Source organism: Spermophilus citellus, assembly GCF_964194105.1.
Source record: "Spermophilus citellus genome assembly, chromosome: 2".
Taxonomy (NCBI): domain Eukaryota; kingdom Metazoa; phylum Chordata; class Mammalia; order Rodentia; family Sciuridae; genus Spermophilus; species Spermophilus citellus.
The window spans coordinates 190749173-190774130 of NC_138183.1; the positions used below are offsets into that span (position 1 = coordinate 190749173).

The 24958-nt window shown below is 35.2% G+C and overlaps 1 protein-coding gene across 1 annotated transcript in view; it reads left to right on the top strand.

The window, feature by feature from the left end:
• The window catches only part of GDPD4 (glycerophosphodiester phosphodiesterase domain containing 4), a gene marked incomplete at both ends in the record, with an annotated part of 116225 nt that extends 100997 nt beyond the window's left edge, over window positions 1–15228 (top strand). The window contains 2 exons of the mRNA XM_081280317.1: window positions 4911–5058; window positions 15163–15228. Of these exons, the coding sequence (XP_081136443.1) occupies window positions 4911–5058; window positions 15163–15228 (214 nt within the window). The remainder of the gene's footprint in view (window positions 1–4910; window positions 5059–15162) is intronic.
• Between the last annotated feature and the right edge of the window lie 9730 nt (window positions 15229–24958).

Here is a 24958-nt window from a genome sequence, read left to right on the forward strand (position 1 = left end):
CATTCTGAATGGAGAAAAATTGAAGGCATTCCCTCTAAAATCTGGAACAAGACAGGGATGCCCTCTCTCACCTCTTCTGTTCAACATAGTTCTCGAAACACTGGCCAGAGCAATTAGACAGACGAAAGAAATTAAAGGCATAAAAATAGGAAAAGAAGAACTTAAATTATCACTATTTGCGGATGACATGATAATATATTTAACAGACCCAAAAGGGTCTACAAAGAAACTGCTAGAGTTAATAAATGAATTCAGCAAAGTGGCAGGATATAAAATCAACACGCATAAATCAAAGGCATTCCTGTATATCAGCAACAAAACTTCTGAAACGGAAATGAGGAAAAACACTCCATTCACAATATCCTCAAAAAAAATAAAATACTTGGGAATCAACCTAACAAAAGAGGTGAAAGATTTATACAATGAAAACTACAGAACCCTAAAAAGAGAAGTAGAAGAAGATCTTAGAAGATGGAAAAATATATCCTGTTCATGGATAGGCAGAACTAACATCATCAAAATGGCGATATTACCAAAAGTTCTCTATAGGTTTAACGCAATGCCAATCAAAATCCCAACGGCATTTCTTGTAGAAATAAATAAAGCAATCATGAAATTCATATGGAAAAACAAAGACCCAGAATAGCAAAAGCAATTCTAAGCAGGAAGTGTGAATCTGGAGGTATAGCGATACCAGAGTTCAAACTGTACTACAAAGCAATAGTGACAAAAACAGCATGGTACTGGTACCAAAACAGGCAGGTGGACCAGTGGTACAGAATAGAGGACACAGAAACCAATCCACAAAAGTACAACTTTCTTATATTTCATAAAGGGGCTAAAAGCATGCAATGGAGGAAGGATAGCATCTTCAACAAATGGTGCTGGGAAAACTGGAAATCCATAAGCAACAAAATGAAACTGAATCCCCTTCTCTCGCCATGCACAAAAGTTAACTCAAAATGGATCAAGGAGCTTGATATCAAATCAGAGACTCTGCATCTGATAGAAGAAAAAGTTGGCTCTGATCAACATATTGTGGGGTCGGGCTCCAAATTCCTTAATAGGACGCCCATAGCCCAAGAGTTAATAACAAGAATAAATAAATGGGACTTACTTAAACTAAAAAGTTTTTTCTCAGCAAGAAAAACAATAAGAGAGGTAAATAGGGAGCCTACATCCTGGGAACAAATCTTTACTCCTCACACTTCAGATAGAGCCCTATATCCAGAGTATACAAAGAACTCAAAATATCAGACAATAAGATAACAAATAACCCAATCAACAAATGGGCCAAGGACCTGAACAGACACTTCTCAGAGGAGGACATACAATCAATCAACAAGTACATGAAAAAATGCTCACCATCTCTAGCAGTCAGAGAAATGCAAATCAAAACCACCCTAAGATACCATCTCACTCCAGTAAGACTGGCAGCCATTCTGAAGTCAAAAAACAACAAGTGCTGGCGAGGATGTGGGGAAAAGGGTACTCTTATACATTGCTGGTGGGACTTCAAATTGGTGCAGCCAATTTGGAAAGCAGTATGGAGATTCCTGGGAAAGCTGGGAATGGAACCACCATTTGACCCAGCTATTGCCCTTCTCGGACTATTCCCTGAAGACCTTAAAAGAGCGCACTACAGGGATACTGCCACATTGATGTTCATAGCAGCACAATTCACAATAGCTAGACTGTGGAACCAACCCAGATGCCCTTCAATAGATGAATGGATAAAAAAAAATGTGGCAATTATACACCATGGCGTATTACACAGCACTAAAAAATGATAAAATTGTGGAATTTGCAGGGAAATGGATGGCACTAGAGCAGATTATCCTAAGTGAAGCTAGCCAATCCCTAAAAAACAAATGCCAAATGTCTTCTTTGATATAATGAGAGCAACTAAGAATAGAGCAGGGAGGAAGAGCAGGAGGAAAAGATTAACATTAAACAGAGACATGAGGTGGGAGGGAAAGGGAGACAAAAGGGAAATTGCATGGAAATGAAGGGAGACCCTCATTGTTACACAAAATTACATATAAGAGGTTGTGAGGGGAATGGGAAAATAACCAAGGAGAGAAATGAATTACAGTAGATGGGGTAGAGAGAGAAGATGGGAGGGGAGGGGAGGGGGGATAGTAGAGGATAGGAAAGGTAGCAGAATGCAACAGTTACTAATAGGGCATTATGTAAAAATGTGGATGTGTAACCGATGTGATTCTGCAATCTGTATTTGGGGTAAAAATGGGAGTTCATAACTCACTTGAATCTAATGTATGAAATATGATATGTCAAGAGCTTTGTAATGTTTTGAACAACCAATAATAAAAAAAAAAGAATAGGAAAAACGAAAAAAACAAATAAAACTATTATGAATATTTATATACAGATTTGTATGTGAATGCAAGTTTTTATTTCACTGGGATAAATGTCCATGAATGCAGTTATTGGGTTATGGTAATTATATGGCCAGTTTAATAAGAAACTGCCAGACTTTTTCAGAGGTGATACCATTTTACATTTTTGCCAGCAATATTCGATCCAGAGCTTCTGCATCCTTGCCAATTTTTGTTGTTGTTACTGTATTTTAATTATTCTGATAGATATAGAGTGACATAATTGTGGTCTAAATTTTTATTCTTTTATGGATAATGATGTTGAACATCTGATATCCTAATTTTCTAGTGGTATGTTCTTTTCATTAAAATGTGTTTTTCTTTTCTTTATTGTTGAATTTTGAGAGTTCTTTATATATTCTAGATTCTAGTTCTTTGTTGGATATGGCTTGCAAATATTTTCTCCCAGTATTATCTGTAGCATCTTCTTAGCAAGGTCTTCCACAGAGTAAAACTTCATTTTGTTTTTTTTAAACTTTGATGGTGTCCAACTTAGTAGCAACGTTCACTCTGATGTATCATATTTTTAGTTCAAGTCTAAGAACTCTTTGCTTTGCCCTAGATTTCAAAGATTTTCTCCTATATTTTTCTAAAAGTTTTATATTTTTACTTATGCATTCAAATCTGTTATCCATTTTAGTTCATTTTTATATATAGTGTGAATTTAGGTTGAGATTTTGATATATTTTTTTTCCTGACCTGTGGCCATCCAGCTCTTCAGTATCATTTGTTGAAATACGATTCTTTCATTGATTGTTTTTATACATTGTCAAAAATTATTTAGTCATAGTTATGTAAGTTTGTTTCTGAATTTTCTGTTCTGGTCCACTGATTTATGTGCCTGTTTTGATAATCATAAGTTACATGGTAAGCCTTAATACCTAGTAAAGTGATTCCCTCTCACTTTATTCTTTTCAAGGATTGTTTTAATATTCTAGGACTATGCCTTTCCATAAAAAATTTAGAATCAGCTAGCTTAATTATTCAAAAAAACTTTGTTGGAACTTTTATAGAACTTTAATTAAACTCACAGATCAGTTTGGGGACAGTTGACAGCTTTATCGCATTGGATTGAAATCCATGAACACATCTCTCCATTTTCTTTTAATATTTTTTAATATATATATTTTTAGTTGTTGATAGACCTTTATTTTATTTATTTATATGCGATGCTGAGAATTGAACCCAGTGCCTCACACATGCCAGGCAAGTGCCCTACCACTGAGCCCCAGCCCCAGCCCATTTGTTAAAATGTTCTTTTATTACTTCTATCAGTATTTTGTAATTTCAACATAAGAGTTTATACTTGTTTTCTTACATTTGTACCTAAATATGTAGTTTTCTTTCAAGTGATTATTTATGGTATTGTCTTTAATTTCAGTTTCTATATATTCCTTATTAATATAGAGAAATAGGATTGGTTTTTGAGTTTGGGTTTCAAAAAGTACAAGAAGTAACTTTTTACTACTGGTTGCCTAATTTTCTTTTCCTCCCCCACCCCTTTAGTTATTGATAGACATTTATTTATTTATTTATTTATTTATTTATTTATTTATTTATTTATTTATTTATATGCAGTGCTGAGAATTGAACCCAGTGCCTCATACATGCTAAGCAAGAGCTCTGCCACTGAGCTACAATCCCAGCCTTCCTTTTTTTCTTTTTAAAATTTATCTTAAGGTGGTCTGTAGAATTTTCTTAGAGGTAGTTCTTATAAATTAATTGCTAGTAATACTGGCAGTAGATTATTTAAAGTTTATGTGCTGAGGCTAAGAGCTTGCCAGGCTAATGTTAAGAGCTGGGACTCAAACACAGGCTTGCACCGAGCACTTTCCAATATGACATACCATATCAGCATTTAAAAAAAAATTTTTTTTGACGGTACCAATGCAGTATGGTATGTTTTCAGAGTAGGACTGAATCCCTAAAAATGACAACCTGGCTAGAATTATTAAGTGCTCCTTTACTTTTTTCCTGTCTCTATAGACAGTGTACAATTTTCTACTAACATTCAGTGCCTTGAGACAAATTGAGTTTTATTCCCTTTAATCCAATTCTTATAACAATTCTTTATATTTTAAATGTAAAACATTCATCAGATTGATATTTATTTTATGCCCCCAACTAATATTTATGGAGCCAGGTATTATAAAGAGTCAGAGACTGGGAATTGATTTCCCCAGTGGTAGCTTGAAATTGGAGTAGGAATATTTATACCATGAAACTTTTAAAATGCCCCAAATAAGGCTTTCCTTTTTCTTTTTCTTTTGTTAAATTTCCCTTAAGAAATCTAATTTACCAGTATACCACTGTTTCTATAGGAAATAGAGCTACTAGATTTAATCCTTCATCTCTCTGCATGAACCTTTCTGTCAAGTTGAATCTTGTCTCTGGATGAACTACTGCAGATTTAGGCAACAGCCTTTCACAAACATGGTGGCTGTTCCTCTCTTTAAGATGTTGAGAGCTAAACTGGATCTAAATACCCTGTGGGTTCTGTTTTTGTTCCAGAGATTATAAAGCCGCTAACATCAACATCAATTTATACGTTGTCAATGAGCCTTGGCTATACTCACTAGCCTGGTGCTCCAGGATTAACTCAGTGACCACAGACAACATTCCACTCCTGAGTCAGCTTAATCACCCTCAATTCTTCATGGTAAGCCGCTTGTTCAGATTATTCTAAGCCTAGTACAATAGTGGTCTATATCCCCTCCCCTATGTTGCCCACTGTGCAGTCCGAGGAAGAGCTACTTAAAAACAAAGACTTCTATAAATAATGGAGATGTGGCATTCTCCATTCTTTCACCCAGATCCTACTATGATTTTTATTTATTGAATCTTTACAATGTGTTTTGTAACTTAGCCCTCTGAATAGGCCACTATTATTTTTATCCCCATGAGCTCCAAGATGTCTCTGCACAGGACCTCATGATGTAATATTCATAATTAGATCTGACTGTAGAGGGTTTTGGGTTTTTGTTTTGTTTTTTTTTTTGTTTTTTTTTTTTTTTTTTTTTTTTTTTGTACTCCTGCCTTGCTTGGAGTTATGGCAACAGTGGCAATGGGATGTAGAAAGAAAAACCAAGCGTACATGACTCAAGCAAAATTCTTCTGAAGAGGTGAACCAGTGTTCACTTGTCTTCCTTGGAACCTTGGCTAACCAGTTACCATATCAGAGAGAGAGAGAGAGAGAGAGAGAATGTGCACACACTTTGTGGTACTGGGGATTGAATCTGGCCTTGCACACGCTGTTCAAGCTCTCTACCATTGAGCTACATCCCCAGTCCCCCATATTTTATTATTTTATTTTGAGACAAGTTCTCACTAAGATGCTCAGGCTGGCCTCAAACTTGCAATCCTCTTGCCTCAGCTTCTTGAGTAGCTGAGATTACAGGAATGTGCCACCATGCCAGCCTGTGTTTTTTATCTATATAGAGAGTAAGTTGACAGTCTCATAGGGTAGGTACTGCATTAAAGCCCACTGGTTGAAATATGGAATCACTGACCCCTTTTTTCTCCGTTGACTTGAGCAACTAATAGATTTGAAAGGAATACTGTGGTTCTTTTTATCAATAATATATAAAATATAATTCACATATTTTATTTGGATTTAAAATTCATTTATGTTTTGGTATAAAGTCTTTGGGGATATTTAAGCTGATTGAGTTCTATGTTCTCTTGCTTATTCAAACATCCAAATGAACTAGCTATTGTTTTTCTAATTTTTTGTTTCTTTAAAACAGAAAAAGAACATAAAGTCACTGAGAGAAACAATTGATATGAGGAATCCACCAAGATTTTTATAGTCTCCCTATCTTACTCTTAGTGTTTCACCCACACCAAATCCAGGTGTAGTTTATTTTTCGAATTAGTCTTTCTTCATTTGACTTAGTTTTCTTGAAGATGACTATTATAGTTTAAACATAAGTTGCCCCCGATAAAAACTCATGTGTGAGACCATGCAAGAATTTTCAGAGATAAAATAATTAGGTTATGAGACGTATAACCTAATTTGTGAATCAATCCAAATATGGATTGATTGGGTGGTAACTGTAGGTAAGTGTGGGTATGGGTGGAGGAAGTAGGTCACTGGGGTGTGACTTGGGGGCTTATATTTTGTTCCTGGTGAGCAAAGAGTTCTCTCTATTTCTACTTATGTCGAGCTGCTTGTCTCTGCCATCCCCTTTTGCCATGATGTACTGCCTCACCTTGGCCCAGAGATATGGAGTGAGTCAACCATGGACTGAAACTCTAAAACAAAATAAATGTTTCCTCCTCTAGATTGTTCTTGTTGTTCTTTTGGTCATAGCAACACAGAAACTGAGTAAAATAATGACATACTTTTTTTCACTCACATTTTATAGATGTGAGCAAAATTTAATCACATTGAACAATTACAGTAACAAGCACTGCTGACTTATAGTTAAGCCATTTGGGGAGAAATTAGAGATGAAGGGTGAATACTGTTTTGACCTTTCTACATCCCCTGCATGTGTGTGACAATGACTTAGAATAGCTGCATAATTTCTAATAATGTGTTTGAGACTGCCACATCTATAAAGTCTTCTTTACCTAGTCTGCCCCTCTTTCTTCTCTTCTTCCAGCCTAGACAGCAGAGCAAGGGACTTAGCCCATAGCATCTAAAACTCCTTCCAACTGTAAAGTTCTTTAACAGTGGTTTGTTTTATGTTTTGCAGTCACCAACAAAGTATCTGTTCATATGGCTTTTCACAGATATTGTTTCTGCATTTTTCATTATTGCTATATTTTTTTATTGCTGGTAAGTACATATTTATAATTTTAAATGAATTTTGTTCAAATAAAAAAATGGATTTTTATAGAAATTTAGAAGAAACAGTTATACTCTTCCTATAATCATACATGGCAGGATGGGCCTTACAATCTGAACTTCTCGTTCTTCTTATGCTGCCACACCTTCCTCTTTCCAACACAAGATGATATTTTCAGGACAAGGACCCTCACTAACATTTAATCAAGTCTGTTACCATAGATTCAGTGTGGAGCAGTTGGGAGGGGATAGGGGTTGTCTAGAACAAGTGCCTCCACCTTTCTACTTGCCAAAATGAAAGAGCAGGGTTTTGACCAGGGTCACAGACCGGGAAGGATAAGTTTTGGAACTGGCTTTGCTCTTTTGTTGCTGGGTAGTTCTGGGAAAATCACTGTCCCTTTCCGGGTTATAGTTATCTGTTAAAGAAAATGACATTTGAGAATATTTGCAGGACAAATACAATAGGATTGCAAATTTTAAGGTTAGAAAAGCAAAGGGACATCCTGGAAGAAGAAGGTTAGTTAGAGGAGACCATGGTTCTTTTTTTTTTTTTTTAAAGAGAGAGAGAGAGAATTTTATTATTTTATTTTTTAGTTTTCGGCGGACACAACATCTTTATTTGTATGTGGTGCTGAGGATTGAACCCAGGCCGCACGCATGCCAGGCGAGTGCACTACCACTTGAGCCACATCTCCAGCCCCAAGACCATGGTTCTTTAGACCCCATTATTACCTGATTTGTGATTTAATCTTTAAAGTGAGGGAAGCATAAACCTGCTAATGTGAGAATCTGATCAGATAATGTTTCTTTTCTGACCACTGCCATGGATTTTTTGCCTTTTTTCAAAAAGGCCTGTGAGTTTATGGATGGTTTTCTTCCTTCTAGGTGGAGAGAAATTAAAAAAGAAAAACTGCAAGAAAGTGTCAGTCCTCCCACAGGTAAAGCAGAGGCCTCACCCACTCCTTTCCTTCATCACTTCCTTTGCTTCAAAGAGACAGGATCTGCTTTTTGTGTTTCTGACAACAGCTGAGGGTGTCTGGGAAATTAGGGGGAAGGGACCAGGAAGAAATCTGGAAGTATAGTCAGTTCCACCTTTATCCATGGGTTTCAACCAAATTCCATTGGAAAATATTTGAAAAAAATGTGTTGTTGTTGCTAAGGTGTATTATATAGTCAGGCTTACAACAGTTGTGTCTGTACTGATCATGTAGACTTTTTTAATGTCATGAGTCCTGTGTCACTTAACAATGGGGATACAGTCTCAGAAATGCTTTGTTAGGTGATTTTATTGTTGTATAAAGATCATGGAGTTACTTACACAAACCTAGGTAGAGTCTATATTTATTTATGTATATGTACACCATATAGTGTAGGAGTGTGTGCATATATAAGGAATAGTATGGTAGTATATATAGTACATATATATATATATATATATATATATATATATATATATATAGTATATGGTATAGATGGTATAACTTAGTGCTCCTAGGACCAAGATGAACAAAACAACATGGTATTAAATCAAGCACAGGAGAAAATGATACAATTGAGAGACTTAGTAAACATGAAATATATGAGGCTGCTGACAGAACAAAGACATACTGTTTTATGGTAAACCTTTTTATAAGAAGATATATTTAAATATATATTTTATGCATATTAAATATATATATATATATTTAATAAGATAGTCATTAAATTATAAATAAATTATCATCAAGTATTATATACTAGATATAATTGTAAAATTAGCAATACAGTAGATGTATTTATAAGAACATCAACACAGATATGTAATGTGTTATACTTTGATGTCATGATGGCTAGAATTTCACTAGAAGACAGGAATTTTTCAGCTCTATTATGACCTTTTGGGACCACTATCATATATGCAGTCCATAATTGAGCTTAACACTGTTATGCAGCACATGACTACGATTTCTAAACAATACAAGGAAAAGACTATTTATATGCCCTTACATCATATTAGGTATTGAAAGTAATCTAGAGATGACTTAAAATTTCATGGGAGGATATGTATGCATTATATATCTATTTTATACAAGAGACTTGAGCATCTACAGAGTTTGAGGACATTAGTTGTCTAATAAGGGATGGCTACATAGGCTGCTAGAGATTCTAGAAGACCCTTTATATCAAGCTTCAGATTTTAGGCTTTATCTTCTAAGTAATGAGATCCGTTGGAAGATTTCAAGCATAAATGTTAATTTGTTTACTTCTTCATATATTCACGCATCACACAATTATTGAGTACCAACTTTATGCCAGGTATGCTGGGAGAAGTTGAAGATAAATGAAAACTGTGAAGGGTGGCCTAAGAGAGAGCAGTGAGGAAGCAGGCAGCTTATCAGTTGACACATTAAGCCAGGCACCTAGGTCCAGGCTGCAGAGTAGCTACCATGCCCAGTAGGGGTGAAGATGCTTGATGGAGCTTCAGGCAATCAGGAGGTGACAAATGTGTTTCAAACATGAGTGGTAAGGTCATATGTGATTAAGGAAGTGAGATACACCCAGCAAAAGGAAGGGAAGCTAGAACTTTTTTCTCAGAGGGTTGTGAGGATAATCACACAGTGAGGTAATAGTTTTGGAAACCAGCGCAATGTCAGAGGGAAAACCAATTAGGCAGAAATTGTATTATGGTTTATTGTTTCCTTCCATAGTTCCTAGACTTTAAGTAAAGGTGCAGTCATAAAATCATGAGTTAATTTCATTTCTGTGGACAATAGTGAAAATCCTAAGATTCCGTGTACCAGCTAGCAGAGGATTGAATTAGGATTGTGGGAATGGATCCACAGGGCCATGAAAAACTTAGGTTAGAAATTTGAATAAATTAAGTGGAGTTCAGTGGTCTTTATCTTATGTGCTTTATAAACCTTTAAGTTTAAGCCAAGTTCATCTAAATTTCTAAGTAGCAGGGAGATCTCAGTTCCCTGTTTCATGGATTTTAAGATCATTCTACTGGCTGTGTTAAGAAGTCTGAGGGCTGTATTCCAGCTGTTTATCATTATAAATAGTTGTATTAGTAAACTAGGGCTGCTGTTAAGAGAAAAAAAAAGATAAGCACAGTGCTATACATCTATAATCCCAGCACCAGGAGGATTGTGATCAAGGCCAACTTCAGCAACTTAGCCAGATCTTGCCTCAAAATTTTAAAAATCAAAAGGGATGGTAATGCAACTTAGTGTCAGAGCATCTCTGGGTTCAATCCAGAAGACAAAACCAAACAAAAAACAGAACATAGACTGTGTGGTGTGAACAACAGAAATTTGTGTTCTCATAGTTTTGGAGGCTAGAAGTCCAAGATCAAGGAGCTAGCAAATTTGGTTTCTGGGAGAGCTTTCTTTCTAGCTTATATGTAGCTACCTTCCCAGGCATCCTCATAGGCCTTTCCTGTGTGATTGTTTGTAAAAAGAGATCTCTTCCTCCTCTTAAAGACATCAGTGCTACCAGATTAGGGACACATTCTCATGACCTCATTTACCCTTAATTATCTTCTTAATAACCCTGTTTCCAAATATGGTCACATTGAGTGTTAGGGCTTCAACATAAATTTGGTGAAGGCAAAATAATATTTCAGTCTATAACAATAATCCATCCAAGAAATGATTTAAGCATGGAAATACTTCAGAAACGTGCAGAGAGTTTTTGAAGGAAAAGTTTAAAAACTGTAAGTTTGGATGAAGGAGATAGCTATAAATGCCTTAGAAGTACTAAGTTAACTTGTCCCTATTCCCTGCCATGTTGAAATGATGATAAGGATGTAAAAATAAAATAAATTTAAAATGTTCCCTGTTTTAAAAGATCTTAAGATGCCTGAGAGTTCAATTTTGCCTGCTTTCAGCAGAAATAAAATGCATTTTAAAGCTATTTGGGTATCTCCAAGAAACACATAGAAGGTGCTGGGCCAAGTTTAAAATCAGAGAAAGAACAAGGAAGACTAGACAGAAGCCAGGACCTCAGCAAACACCAGAGCCTAGATCCATTCAGGTTAAGGATGATGGAGCCTCAGGAGTATCACATCTTAAACCACAACCACCTCCAAGATGGGCAGTGATGTACTTGCTGATGACACGGTTCCCAATATAATACACTTCTCTCACCGTCTTCTGTTTCATGTCTTCTGTTTCGCTTATTAGGAAAAGTCTTGAATTTTCTTATCTTTGTTCTATTTTAATATGTTTCCCCCCTCGTTGCTTTTTAAGATTGTTCCTTTTATTATTGATTTTTGGTAATTTGATTATGATTTACTTTTGAGGTGTGTGTGCTACACACACACATATTTTTATCCTGCTTAGGGTTTGTTCAAGTGCTTACATTTGTCAGAGTAATTTTCATCAGGTTGAACAAATTTTCAGTCTTTTAATTTTTTCAAAAAAAATGTATGCCCTTTCTCTTCTTCACTTGTTTCTGGGATTCGAATTACATGGATGTTAGAGAGTATGACATTATCCCATAGGTGATACAGGATAATACTGAGATTCTGATCATTTTTATTTTTAGCCTATAATTTCTTTGCTTCATTGTGGGTATATTCTATCGTGTATATTAGGGGGTTTTGTTGCTGTATAAACACTTACCTCAAACCTTAAAAACCATAAATTTATTGTGCCACAGTTATAGGTTAGAAAAGTTCTCTGTTTAGAGTCTTACCAGCCTGAAATCAGAATAACAATTGTGGCTGCAAACGTTTCTGAGGTTTAGGGTCCCCTTCCAAGTATACTAATTGTTACCACAATTTCATTCCTTATAGTACTGACATCTCGTCCTTGCTTTCTTAATGGCTATTGGCAATTTTGCTCTGATCTCCTAGAGGCCACCCTCAAGTCCTAGCCATATGTTCCTTGGCAACTTACTTCTTCAGTCAACAAGAGAACATCTCTCCAGTCTGCTATGATGGAATCTTGTAATATAATGTAATCATGGAAGCAACTATCTCACTGTTTTCATCATATAACAAACTTATCATGTCCCATTATAGTCACAGATCTCACCCTACTCAAGGGAAGGCGATTTACAAGGGATGTATACTGGAAGTTAGGAAACTTGGAGGCTAACAAAGCATTCTGCCTCCCATCCTATATTAGACTTCACTGATATTTTCTTCAGTAATCTTACCTGGTGTTAATTTCAAACAGGAAAATTTTCATTTCAAATATTGTATTTTTCATCTCTACAAGTTCTTTTTGGTCCTTTTTATATTTCTCTTGTTGTATTTGTGTTTTCTTTAAATATCTGAACATAGTTAAAATAACTGTCTTAATATTCTTGTTTACTGGTCTCATCATCTCTACTATTCTGGATCTGTTTATATTAACTGATATTTCTGGATACAGATCATATATTCCTGCTTCTTAGCACATCTAGAATCTGTCATTATTTACCATATTATAAATTTTCAAACATGTACTGATTGATTTAAAAATAGTTTTTAAAAATCTGTTCTGTAAAACATAAATATAATTTTTAGAAAAATAACCACAAAACAAAAATATGATGAAAGTGTATTATTTTAAAATTTTCCAAATCTCTTTAATGTCTGGATTAATAAAGGACAAGAATTTTAATTTCTGCTTCTGAATTCAGTCTCTGTAATATCACTTGTCATGTGGCTTCTGGAAAACTCCACTGAACATTAATGAGACAATAAGGAAGAAAACAGAAAATAACTAGTATTATTATGAAGGTAATTCTGGTTTTAGAGACCCCCCCCCCCGAAAAGGGTCTTACAGACCTCCAGAAGTTCTTAAATGATGGTTTAAGACCTGCTGATCTAAATTTTCATATTTGTCAGAAAAAGTATATATAATGTCTCATCTCTGAGGACATTTATTATTATAGATAATTGAAGCATCTGTAATCATAATCATATTCCTTAATAATTTTGTGTCTTCATTGTCAAACTATTAATCAGTGTCACTAGAAATTTTTAAATTTTATTATCCTTTGATGAAAGACATGAGTTTAAATATCCAGGAAGCTGAAGGAACTCCAAGTGGGATGAACTCAAATTCACACCAACACACATTAGAATAAAACTATCAAAAGGCAAAGAAATGCAGGCAGGGACCAAAAGAAAACAAACCAAATCTATAAGGCATGTGGAAAAAAGTAGCACAGTGACAGACATCCCTCCTTAGTAATTATTGCTTTAAATGTAAACTGCCCTAAAAAATGAGATTAGCAAAATGAATTTGACAAAACATGAACCACCTATATGCTGCTGTACAAGAAACTCAGTTTAGATCCAAAGAGACAAATGAATTGAAAGTGGAAAAATGAATAAAAATATTCCACACAAATAGTAAGTGAAGAGGCAAGGAGGAGTAGTTATACTAATATCAGACTAATTAGGCTTTAATCAAAGAAGTCCTCACGCAATTTCATCTCACTCTGGCAGTCGTCAAGAATACAAATAATGATAAATTTTGGTAGAATGTGGGGAAATAGGAACACTTTTACACTGTTGGTGGGTTTATAAATTAGTACAACCACTGTGGAGATTCCTTATAAAACTAGAAATGGAACCATCATATGACCCAGCTATACCACTCTTTATTATTTATCCTAAGGAATTAAAGTTGACATACTATAGCAAAAAATGTATATTGATATTTATAGTAGCACAATTCATAGCAGCCAAGTTATGGAACTAGGCTGGGTACCCATCAATAGACAAGTAGATAAAGAAAATGTGGTATATATGCACAATGGAGTTTTGTTCAGCCATAAAGAAGAATGAAATTATGTCTTTGCAGGAAAATGGATGGAACTTGAGATCATTATGTTAAGCAAAACAAGCCAAACTCAGAAGGGCAAGAGTCATTTGTTTTCTTTCATATGTTGTGATAAAGAGAGAAAGTGGGGATCATGAAAATAGAACACAGACCAGTAGAATAAAGGAAGGGGGACCAGAAAGAGGGAGGAGGAAAGGGGAACTGGGGAACAAAATTGACCAAAATTTGTTGTTATATTGTGTGCACAAATATGTAATAATGAATTCCATTATTATATATAATTATAATGCACCAATAAAAAATTTTTAGAAAGTCCTCACACACAAAGGAAGGTATATTTACTGGAAACTATAAAATTTACTGAAAGAAGACCTAAATAATTGGAGCAATATATCATGTTCATAAATTAGAAAAGCTAATATTAGCTATCATGGAATTGACCTACAAAGTCAGTTCAAATCCAATAAAAATCCCCTTCTTCCTTTGTAGCTAACAAAAAAAAAAAAATTAAGCTCATATGTTTCTTGCAAATTCAGATATACTCAGGGCAAAAATAACTTAAGCATTCTAGGCTTACTTTTTCAGATTCTCATTTGCTAGATTTTGGCTCCATAGTTCTTCTCACCATGTTCTAAACTCTTTGATAGTTTTAAGAAGTTTTCTCGTTTTTATATCATCTAGTTTTTAATTTCCTTAAACAAAAGGATTAGTCTCAATTTTTTAATTACATTATTTAAAGTCTCTACCTTGTTTCTTTCTATCAAACAAAAATTATTTGTTTAGCATTTGTTGTATGACAGACACTTTTATTCACTCTGTATTTAGTGGCAAACAAAACATAGGCTGTGCCCTTAAAAAGCCCCCATTCTAATTGAGGATGTATTCAGTTTTCTGTTTAAACTGATTTGTAACCAGTGATTGTGAAGTACATAAACTGTAAGCAAATGTTAGTCCTTGCCTTCTGAGGGCCTCCATAGTAAACTAGAGCCTCATAGTAGACTCTTCAGCAACAGCGCCAGTCCCAGGATGATTTCTAGGATCATAATAAAATTTGTACAAAATCTGAGAAAGAGGGGAGAGCTTGGAAGAAAGCACTTTGGGTAAGTGAGGAGCTAACATTTGAGAGATGATTTGGATTTCATGCATGACTGGCAGAGATTGGAGAAGTGACATCTGAGGAATCTACATTTGTGTCTTTTCTATCCCACAGATAGTCCGAGCACAAGCCTCTCAGGAGAACACAACGAGCATGGAGAAGTTTCACGCTTACCTGTAAAGCCTCCTGCCAGAATCGCGCAAACTCCTTGGATTCCTGTACCCCTCCAGCCGGCTTTAACCAGGAATGTACAGAAACATCCAGAAAGTTTCCATTTTGTACAAGCTCCCAAGAACAAGATCACACCACTGACACCTATTGATAGTGATGATAAATCAGTGAAGTCCACGGAGATCATTGAACATACCCAAGCATCCCCCTGGGAGGATAAAAGCGAGTCCACCTTCCAAACTACAGTTACCTCCTTGAAGACAGATGAGCTATCAGAGCTAGCAATGCCCTCCACAGAGTACTCATCTGAAACACAAATTCAAGAGATCACATCAGTACACTCCGAAGAATCCTTTGTAACACTACATTCTACCACATCCTCCTTTAAAATTCAACCAAAGAAAAATTAGCCACACCTGTCTCCTTCTTCTTCTTCCTCTTCCTCTGTGTGCCTTAGGCTGGTGATGGTGAGGAGGTGTCCAGAAGTCAGACAGAAGGGTCATCTAGGCTTTCTACATAACCATTCTGGACCAGTCTTTCTATATAACAGTGCCTCTCAAAGGGATAGGCAAACGAGAAACTGTGGTCTTGGAACTGGAGCTAGTTGCTTTCTGGGTTGTCTTACAACAGTTGTCTTTACATTCTAACTCTTCCATAGTATTCTAAGGAATGACTGTGGTGAATATCAGCATGTAATAAAGGCACCCTCTCAGGAAGCCAGAAGGTAAGTGGTGTATTCTTTGGCCCCCTCTGTGATCACCCAGGCTCTCGAAGACTAGGGGATAGGTGCAATAGTGATGCCATCCTATGCCAGGGAATGATAGTGGCATGGGCATGACTCAGGGGCAAGAATCTTATTCCATACACATATTTTATGATCTAGTGTATTGCGGATGCTTCCTAATACCATGCGGCTCACTGATTCACCAAGGGCATAATCCCATACCCACCCCACGGCCATTGGCCTTGAAAGAAATCCAGAACTACAACACATGCCTGGATCCCTGTCATCTGGAGGAGCCCAAGGGAGGCAGGCCTAGGATCTACCAAGTGAAAGAAGAAGTACGATAAGATAAAAATGGAATATTTAAAAATACATCATTAATCAAACCCAGGTATAAGCTCTAGAGCCTGTCTTCTTGCTTGAAGACAAGAATAGGATATTGCCATTTCCCTCAAATAAGATTCAGTGTATTGCAAGAGTCAAGACAAATATAAATAAATTCATATATTTAATTCTTCATGGTATAACATGATTAATTGCTAAATAAACTCATTTAGGCAGTATATTTCTTGGGATCCAGAAAATTAAAAGTTACATTATTTTAGAATTAATCTAGGGAAGAATTAGAATTGGATTTTGAAGATCGGGATTTGAAAAAGAAGATGAACAGAGTATGTATTAAATAGGCTAGACAACATAAACTAAAACTTTTAACACCAATCTTAAACATTCTTTTTACTTGTCCTTTTTTAAACTGTATTAAAATATGTATAACAAAGTTTATTATTATAACCATTTTAAATACAGTTCAGGGGTATTAATTACATCCACATTGTACAGTTATCACTGGAGCCCATACCCAACTTTTTCAACCTATAAAACAAACTGAATTGAAAAAAAGATTGAAACCATAAAACAACTAGAAGAAAACAGGGCAAAAGTTTGTTGATATTGGTCTGGATATGACTTCAAGAACATTGGTAACAAAAGCAAAACACAGACAAGCAGGACTACATCAAGCTAAAAAAGCTTTTGCACAGAGAAGGAACCAGTCAACAGAATGAAAAGACAACCTGTAGGTTGGAAAAAAATAGTTGCAAACCATACTTCCGATAAGGGGTTAATACCAAAATATATAAGGAACTCAAAACAACTCAATAGCAAACAACCTGATTTAAAAATAGGCAAATTGCCCAGACAGACATTTCTCAAAAGAAGACATACAGATGGCCAATGGGTTATAAAAAATTAGTATCACTAATGACTAGGGAAATGCAAATTAAAACCACAATGAAATATTACCTTGCATTTGCTAGAATGGCTATAATCAGAAGAAGGATAACAAGTGTTGACAATGATGTGGAAAAAGAGAACCCTGTGCATTGTTATAAAAATAAAAATTATCAAAACTATGATGGAAAACAATGGAGCAGTTCCTTAGCAAATTAAAAGTAGAACTACCATTTGATCCAGTACTGGGTATATTTGCAAAGGAAATTAAGTCAACCTGTCAGATATTTCTACTCCTCTGTGTACTGTAGCATTATTCACTATAACCAAGATAAGAGAATAACCTAAATGTCCATCAATAGATGAATGGATAAAATACGGTATATTTATACAGTGGAATATTATTAACCCTTAAAAGAAGATAAATCCTGCCATTTAAGATAGCATGGGTAAACATGGAGGAACATTTTACTAAGTGAAGTAAGCTAGACATAGAAAGACACTACATGAACTCACTTATATGTGAAATCTAAAATAGACTCAGAAGCAGAGAGTAAAATGGTGATTGCCATGGGGTAGGGGAGAGTTAACAGGGGAAATGTTGGGTACAAAGTTTCAGTTATGAAGATGGAACAAGTTCTGAAGATCTTATGTACAGCAATGTGATTATAGTTAACAACATTATATTGTTTACTTGAAATTTGCTAAGAGAGTAGAACATAAAGGTTCTCACCATTAAAATTAAATAAATAGTAACTGTGGTATGTTGGATATGTTAATTAGCTTGATTATGGTGACTATTTCACAATATGTAGGTATATAAAAAAATCAAGTTAAATACCTTAAATATAACTTTTTGTCATTCCCCTTTTCCCCCAGCCCCTGGCAACCACCATTCTACTTTCTGTCTTTGTGACCAACTTCTCTGCTTAGTGAGTAAAATTGTATGGTATTTGCCCTTTTCTGACCTCCTTATTTCATTTGGCATAACATTTTCAAGTTTCATCCATGTTGTAGCATGTGTTAGAATTTCCTTCCTCTTTAAAGTTGAATAATATTCCATCTCATGTTTATACCATGTTTTTCCATTTACCCACAGATGGATACTTGGGTTGCTTCTGCCTTTTGACTATTACTATTATTGCTGTTATAAAAATGGGTATACAAAAATATCTTCATATCCCACTCTTATTATTTTCTTTTATTTATTTTGGGTTCAATTTGCTCTTTTTCTAACTCCTTAAGATGGTAGCTGAAATCATTGATTTGAGACTTTCTTTTCAAATGTAGTCATTTACTGATTCAGCTTTCTTCCTACATATGCTTGTGTATTGCCTCCTAAGTATATCATAGATTTTGATGTGTTGTTGCTATAGTTTGTATTGATCCCTCCAAAATTCATATGTTGGAATATAATACCCAACATGATAGTATTAAGAGGTAAAGCTTTTGGGGAAGTGATTGTTATGAACCCAAAACTCTACCTTCGTGAATGGGTAATGCTCTTATAAGTTGAATGATTGATTCAAGATGGAAGATTAGAGGAAGACTGCATTTGTGGTTACTCTGTGACTTGGGATTCATGCAGCAGGAATACTGCTTCTCAGCAAGGTGCATGAAAGAGGCATTTCACTAAAACTCAATACTGGACAGAGTTTCTTAGAGACTCAGAAATGTGGTTACATTAAAAGAAGAAATGAGACTGGGGCAAAGGACAGGTAGCTGATTATGAAAGAAAAAGGAAATGGGTAGATAGAGTTCCTCATTAATCAGTTGCTAACACCTCCAGGGGAGGAGAAAGATTGCACTCTTCAACACAAGCAATTACCCTTTGGGCAGCTCTTTTCCTGCTTTTTAGTAGCAAACCTGACAACTATAAAAATGCAAGACACCTCCACTCCCATGGGCACCAGCTCTGGGTCCCCTCCTCTTGCCTTGGTGTTTCTCAGGTGTTTAATCCTCAACACTGGGACCTGATCTGGTTTTCAAGACCAGTATCAGAAAGACTACATTGAAGCCAAGCTGGTTTTGACATGCTAGTAGCAGCATTAGTGGAGCTGGTTCAGCATGGAGGGAGAACATAGGGGGAGACACAACAGAAAGATTTAGTACTGAAAGACCTGAGATCAGAAAAGTTTTTGAAATAGTAAACTCTTTACTACTTCCTGTAACATTTATTTTCTTAATTAGCTCTACTCTTACCATCTTTTAGAACTGGTTGGTTTATATAACTCTTTCCCCCACCATTAGTGCTGTTGCAAATATTACTGCTGTGGATGACATAATTGACACCTGTTGTTTTCTTTAATGCCAGGTCTAGTTTATGGTTACTTATTGTTTTTGCTGTAAAAACTTTGCTGCTCAACCAAAAGACAGTGCACCTTGCTATACACACAAATTAATAATACTCAATCCTCATCTATAAAACAAAGAATAGAAGAGACAAACACCCAAACTGATGACCAAGCCCCAAGCAGAAACAGCTAGGAGTGGGCCCCAAGGTCCCCCTCTATGGACATCTGCTTCTGTAGCAAAAATAGAATACCATACCTATGAGGTGGTCTCAATCTAGATCACTCTAGGACACTTTGGCAAGTGAAGACTGTGCCCTAAAAAGGCCCACTCATAAGAGTGGAAGAGAAATCCCTTTCAATAGATGCATAAGATCCAACACACGACTACAAGAAATATGAAAAAAACAACATGGAATCTCCTAAAATTCATAATTTGCCAGAAACTGACTCCAAAGATATTGAAGTGGATGGAATATCAGATAAAGAATTCAAAAGAATTATTATAAAAACGCTCAACAAATTCCAAAAGAATGCATAAAAACAACTGAAGTTAGAAAGTAAGTACAGAATTAAATGAGAAATTCAATAAAGAGATTGAAATATTGAAAAAAAATCTTGGATGAAAGACACAATAAGATGTTCAGTTGAAAATCTCTCATTGAGTCGACCATGCTGAAGACAGAATCTCAGGCCTGGAAGACAAAATGGCCAGCATTGAACATTTAGACAGCATTAAAGAAAGGAAAAGAAGTAACCATGATCAGAATACACAAGAACTCTGACACAACATTTAGAGACCAAATTTAAGAATCACTGGAATTGAGGAGGGTTTTGAGATGCATGATAATGGGATGGATAACAACTTCATGGAAATAATAACAGAAAATTATCCAAACCTTCAGAATGAGATGGACGTCCATTCAGAACCTCTAATAGGCAAGATCAAAAAAAGAACCTCTCCATGACACTTTATAATTAAAATACCTAATGTACAGAACAAGGATGGAATTTTAAAAGCCCTAAGAGAAAAGCGTCAGCTCACACTTAGAGGGCTTGAAATGATGCAAGTCCTGAAAGAAAATAATTCAACCAAGACTGCTACATCCAGCAAAACTATTCTATAAAATCAATGAAGAAATAAAAATCTAAGATAAGCAGAAACTAAAAGAATACATGACTACTAAACTGGCACCACAGAAGATACTTAAAAGAAATACTACACATAAAAGAAATAAAAAACCATAGACCTCTCAAATGGACAAATCTCATTTGAAGAGTAGTTAAGCAAATGAGAAACAGGACCAAATTAAACATTAGAAATAAATCATGGGGTAGGAATTAGTAAACCTCTATAATAACATTGACTGTAATGCTCTTAACTCTTATTAAAATAAACAGGGTGGCAAAATAGATTTAAAAACAAGACCCAAGTATATGCTGTTTTCAAGAGACGTGACTTAACAGGCAAAAACAGCCATAGGATAAAAGTGAAAGGATGGGAATTGATATATAATGAAAATGGAACCCCAAAACATCAGGCATAGTTATGCTTATATTCAACAAAGCAGACTTCAAGCCAAAATCAATCAGAAGAAACACAGGTCAATTCACACTGGTAAAGGACACAATCCAACAAGAAGATATTGTGACAGTAAATATTTATGCCCCAAATGTTGGTGTACCTAATTATATAAAACAGATACCATTCAGTTTAAAGACTCAGACAATACAATAATACTGGATGGTCTCAACACATCTCTCTCACCAATAGAGAGGTCATCCAGACATAAACTCAGTAAATATTCTAAAGACCTAAAAAATAATAAATACCAATGGACATCTGTAGAATATTTTATCCAACAACACCTAAATTCACTTTCTTCTTAGCTGCTCGTGGAACCTTTTCCAAAAGAGACCATATTTTAGGCTACAAAGCAACTCTTAGGAAACACAAAATTATTGATCTAATCACGTGCATCTTATCTGATCATGATTGGAATGAAGTTCAAAATCAACACACACACAAAATAAACCTTACAGAAATTATATAAACACATGGAGATTGAACAGTACTCTCTTAAATGATGAATGGTTGATAGAAGAAATCAAGGGAGAAATTTAAAAATTCTTAGATGATAATTGTGATAACAAATACCAGAACCTCTGGGACATTGTGAAGACAGTTCTTAGAGGCAAGTTTATAGCTGTGAGTACCTACATAAGAAAATCAGAAATATCCCAATTAAACAACCTAATGATGCATCTAAAAGGCCCTTGAAAAAGAAGAACAAATTTCAAAATGAGTAGAATAAAGGAAATAAGATCAGAGCCAAAATCAATGAACTTGAGAATAAAAAAAATACAAAGGATCAATGAGACAAAGAGTTGGTTCTTTGAAGAGATAATCAAGACTGATGAGCCCTTAGCCAAAATAATCAAAGGAAAAAGAGAAAACCCAAGTTAACAAAATTAGAGATGGAAAAAGAAGAAATCATCACTGACATCTCACAAATGCAATGAACCATTAGGGACTATTTTGAAAACTTACACTCCAATAAAGTGGAAAACCAAGAATAAATGCATACATTTCTATACAAATACAATCTACCAAAACTGAATCAAGAGGCCATAGGACACCTAAACAGATGAATAACTTGTAATGAAATAGAAGCAGTAATAAAAAGCCTTCCAGCAAATCAAAGCCCAGAACCAAATGGATTCTCATCTGAATTTTATCAGACCTTTAAAGAACTACTGCCAATATTTCTCAAGTTATTTCATAAAATTGAAAGTGACTTTATAAATTTTATTTTTCATAAAAGTTAAAATTGACTTCCAAATTCATTCTATGAAGCCAGTATCACACTCATACCAAAACCAGATAATGAAACTTCAAGGAAAGAAAAACTATAGACCAATGTCCCTGATGAATTGTGGTGCAGAAATACTTAATAAAAATTATTAAATCTTGTTCAACAACATATTAAGAAAATTGTACACCATAACCAAGTTGGTTTTATTCCAGAAATGTAAGGATGGCTTAATATATACAAAATAATAAATGTAATTCATTACATGGTTAGAAGTAAGGACAAAAATTAGTCATCTTAGTAGATGCAGAGAAGTCCTTTGACCAAATTCAGCACCGATTCATGATAAAAACACTGAAAAACTAGGATAGAAGGAATCTACCTTAACATAAAGACTATATGGGGGAGGGAGGAGGCAACCTCATAATAAATTGGGGAAAACAAAACATTTCCTATAAAATCTGGGACAAGACAAGGATGTTCACTCTCACCACTTCTAATATAGTGCTAGAAATTCTAGCCAGAGCAATTAGGCAAGAAAAGGAAATAAAAGGGATAAAAATAGGGAAGGAAGGAATCAAATTATCACTGTTTGCAGATGATTTGATTCTTTACCTAGAGATCCAAAGGATTCCACCAAAAGACTGCTAGAGCTAATATACAAATTTGGCAAGGTAGCAGGTTACAAATCAACATACAAAAATCAATAGCTTTCCTGTATACCAACAGTGAAGCTGTTGAGAAAGAAATGGAATGGGGTTGTGGCTCAGCTGTAGAGTCCTTGCCTAGCACATGCAAAGTTCTGGGTTTGATCTTCAGCACCACATAAAAATAAATAAATAAATAAAATAAAGATATTGTGGCCAACTACAACATATATATATATATGGAAAACAATTCCATTCACACTAGCTTCAAAAAATAAATAAAATATCTAGGAATAATTGAAGACCTCAAAAGATGGAAAGGCCTCCCATGTTCATGCATAGGCAGAATTAATGTTAAAATGACCTTACTATCAAAAGCAATATACAGATTCAATGCAATCCCCATCAAAATACCAATGACATTCTTCATAGAACTATGGGGAAAAAAAGTCCTAACATTTAGAAGAGTAAAAGACCCAGAATAGCCAAAAACAATTTTAAACCAGAAAAGCAGTGCTGGAGGTATCACAATACTTAGAGTTATACTATAAAGCTATAGTAGCAAAAGCTGCATGGTATTACATAAAACAGAAACATAGGGCTGGAGTTGTAGCTCAATGGTAGAGCACTTGTCTCGCACATGTGAGGCACTGGGTTCAATCCTCAGCACCACATAAAAATAAAGATTAAAAAAAAAGACACATAGACGAGTAGTACACAATAGAAGAAACAGAGAAACCCACACATCTATAGTCATCTGATCCTTGACAAAGATGCTAAAAACACACATTGCAGAAAAGACAGCTTTTTAACAAATGGTGCTGGAAAAACTGGTTGTCCGTATGTAGAAGAATGAAACTGGACCCTTATCTCTCACCCTGCACAAAAATCAACTCAAAATGAATCAAAGACCTAGGAGTTATAATAGAAACTATGAAACTCCTAGAAGAAAATACAGGGTCAACACTCTAGCACATAGGCTTAGGCAATGACTTTCTCATTAAGACCCCTACCTAAATCTTTGGAAATAATGCCAAGAGTTAATAAATGGGTGACATTAAATTTAAAAGCTTCTGAAAAGCAAAAGAAACAATTATGAAGAGAGAACCTACAGAATTGGAGAAAATTTTTGCTAGCTACTCTTCTGACAATATATATATATATATATATATGAATGAAGAAAAAACACATTACAAAAAAAATCCAATGACCCAATTAATAAATGGGCAAAAGAACCAGACACTTCTGAAAAGAAGAAATACAAATGGCCAACAAATATATTTTTTAAATGTTCTTTGTTAGCTGCTATGGAAATGCAAATCAAAACTACATTGAGGTTCCATCTCACACTAGTCAGAATTGCAGTCAACAGAATACAAATAATAAATGCTGGAGAGGATATAGAGAAAAGGGAACACTTTTATGTTCTTGATGGAACTGTAAATCAATACAACTACTAGGAACCAGTGTGGAGGTTCCTCAAAAGACTAGGTATGGAACTGCCATATGACCCACCTATATCATACCTCGGTATTTAGCCTGAAGAATTAAAATAAGCATACTATGATGATACATGCATACCCATATTTACAGCAGCACAGTTCACAATAGCCAAACTTTGAAACCAGTCTTGGTATCTATCAGTGAATTAATGGATAAAGAAAATATACACAACAGAGTTTTGTGCAGCCATAAAGAAAAATGAAATTATAGCATTTGTAAGAAAATGGATGGAACTAGAGACCACTAACCACTATGTTAAGTGAAAGTCAAATTCAGGTCAAGGGAGGTATGTTTTCTCTCATATGTGGAAGTTAGAGAGGAAAAAGGAAAAGAAAGGTGCTGGTGGATCTCATGTAAATCAAAAGGAGATCAGTGGAGAAAAGGGACCAAGGCTTACAGCCTAGGAGTACAGCTACACAATATTTATCAAATAAAATAATAGCATCTAGTTAATTGGCAAGAGCTACAGAAATAAGAAAGGGGAGGACTGAGTGTAGGAGGGAAGGAAATATGAAGCAGGTACAAAAAAGA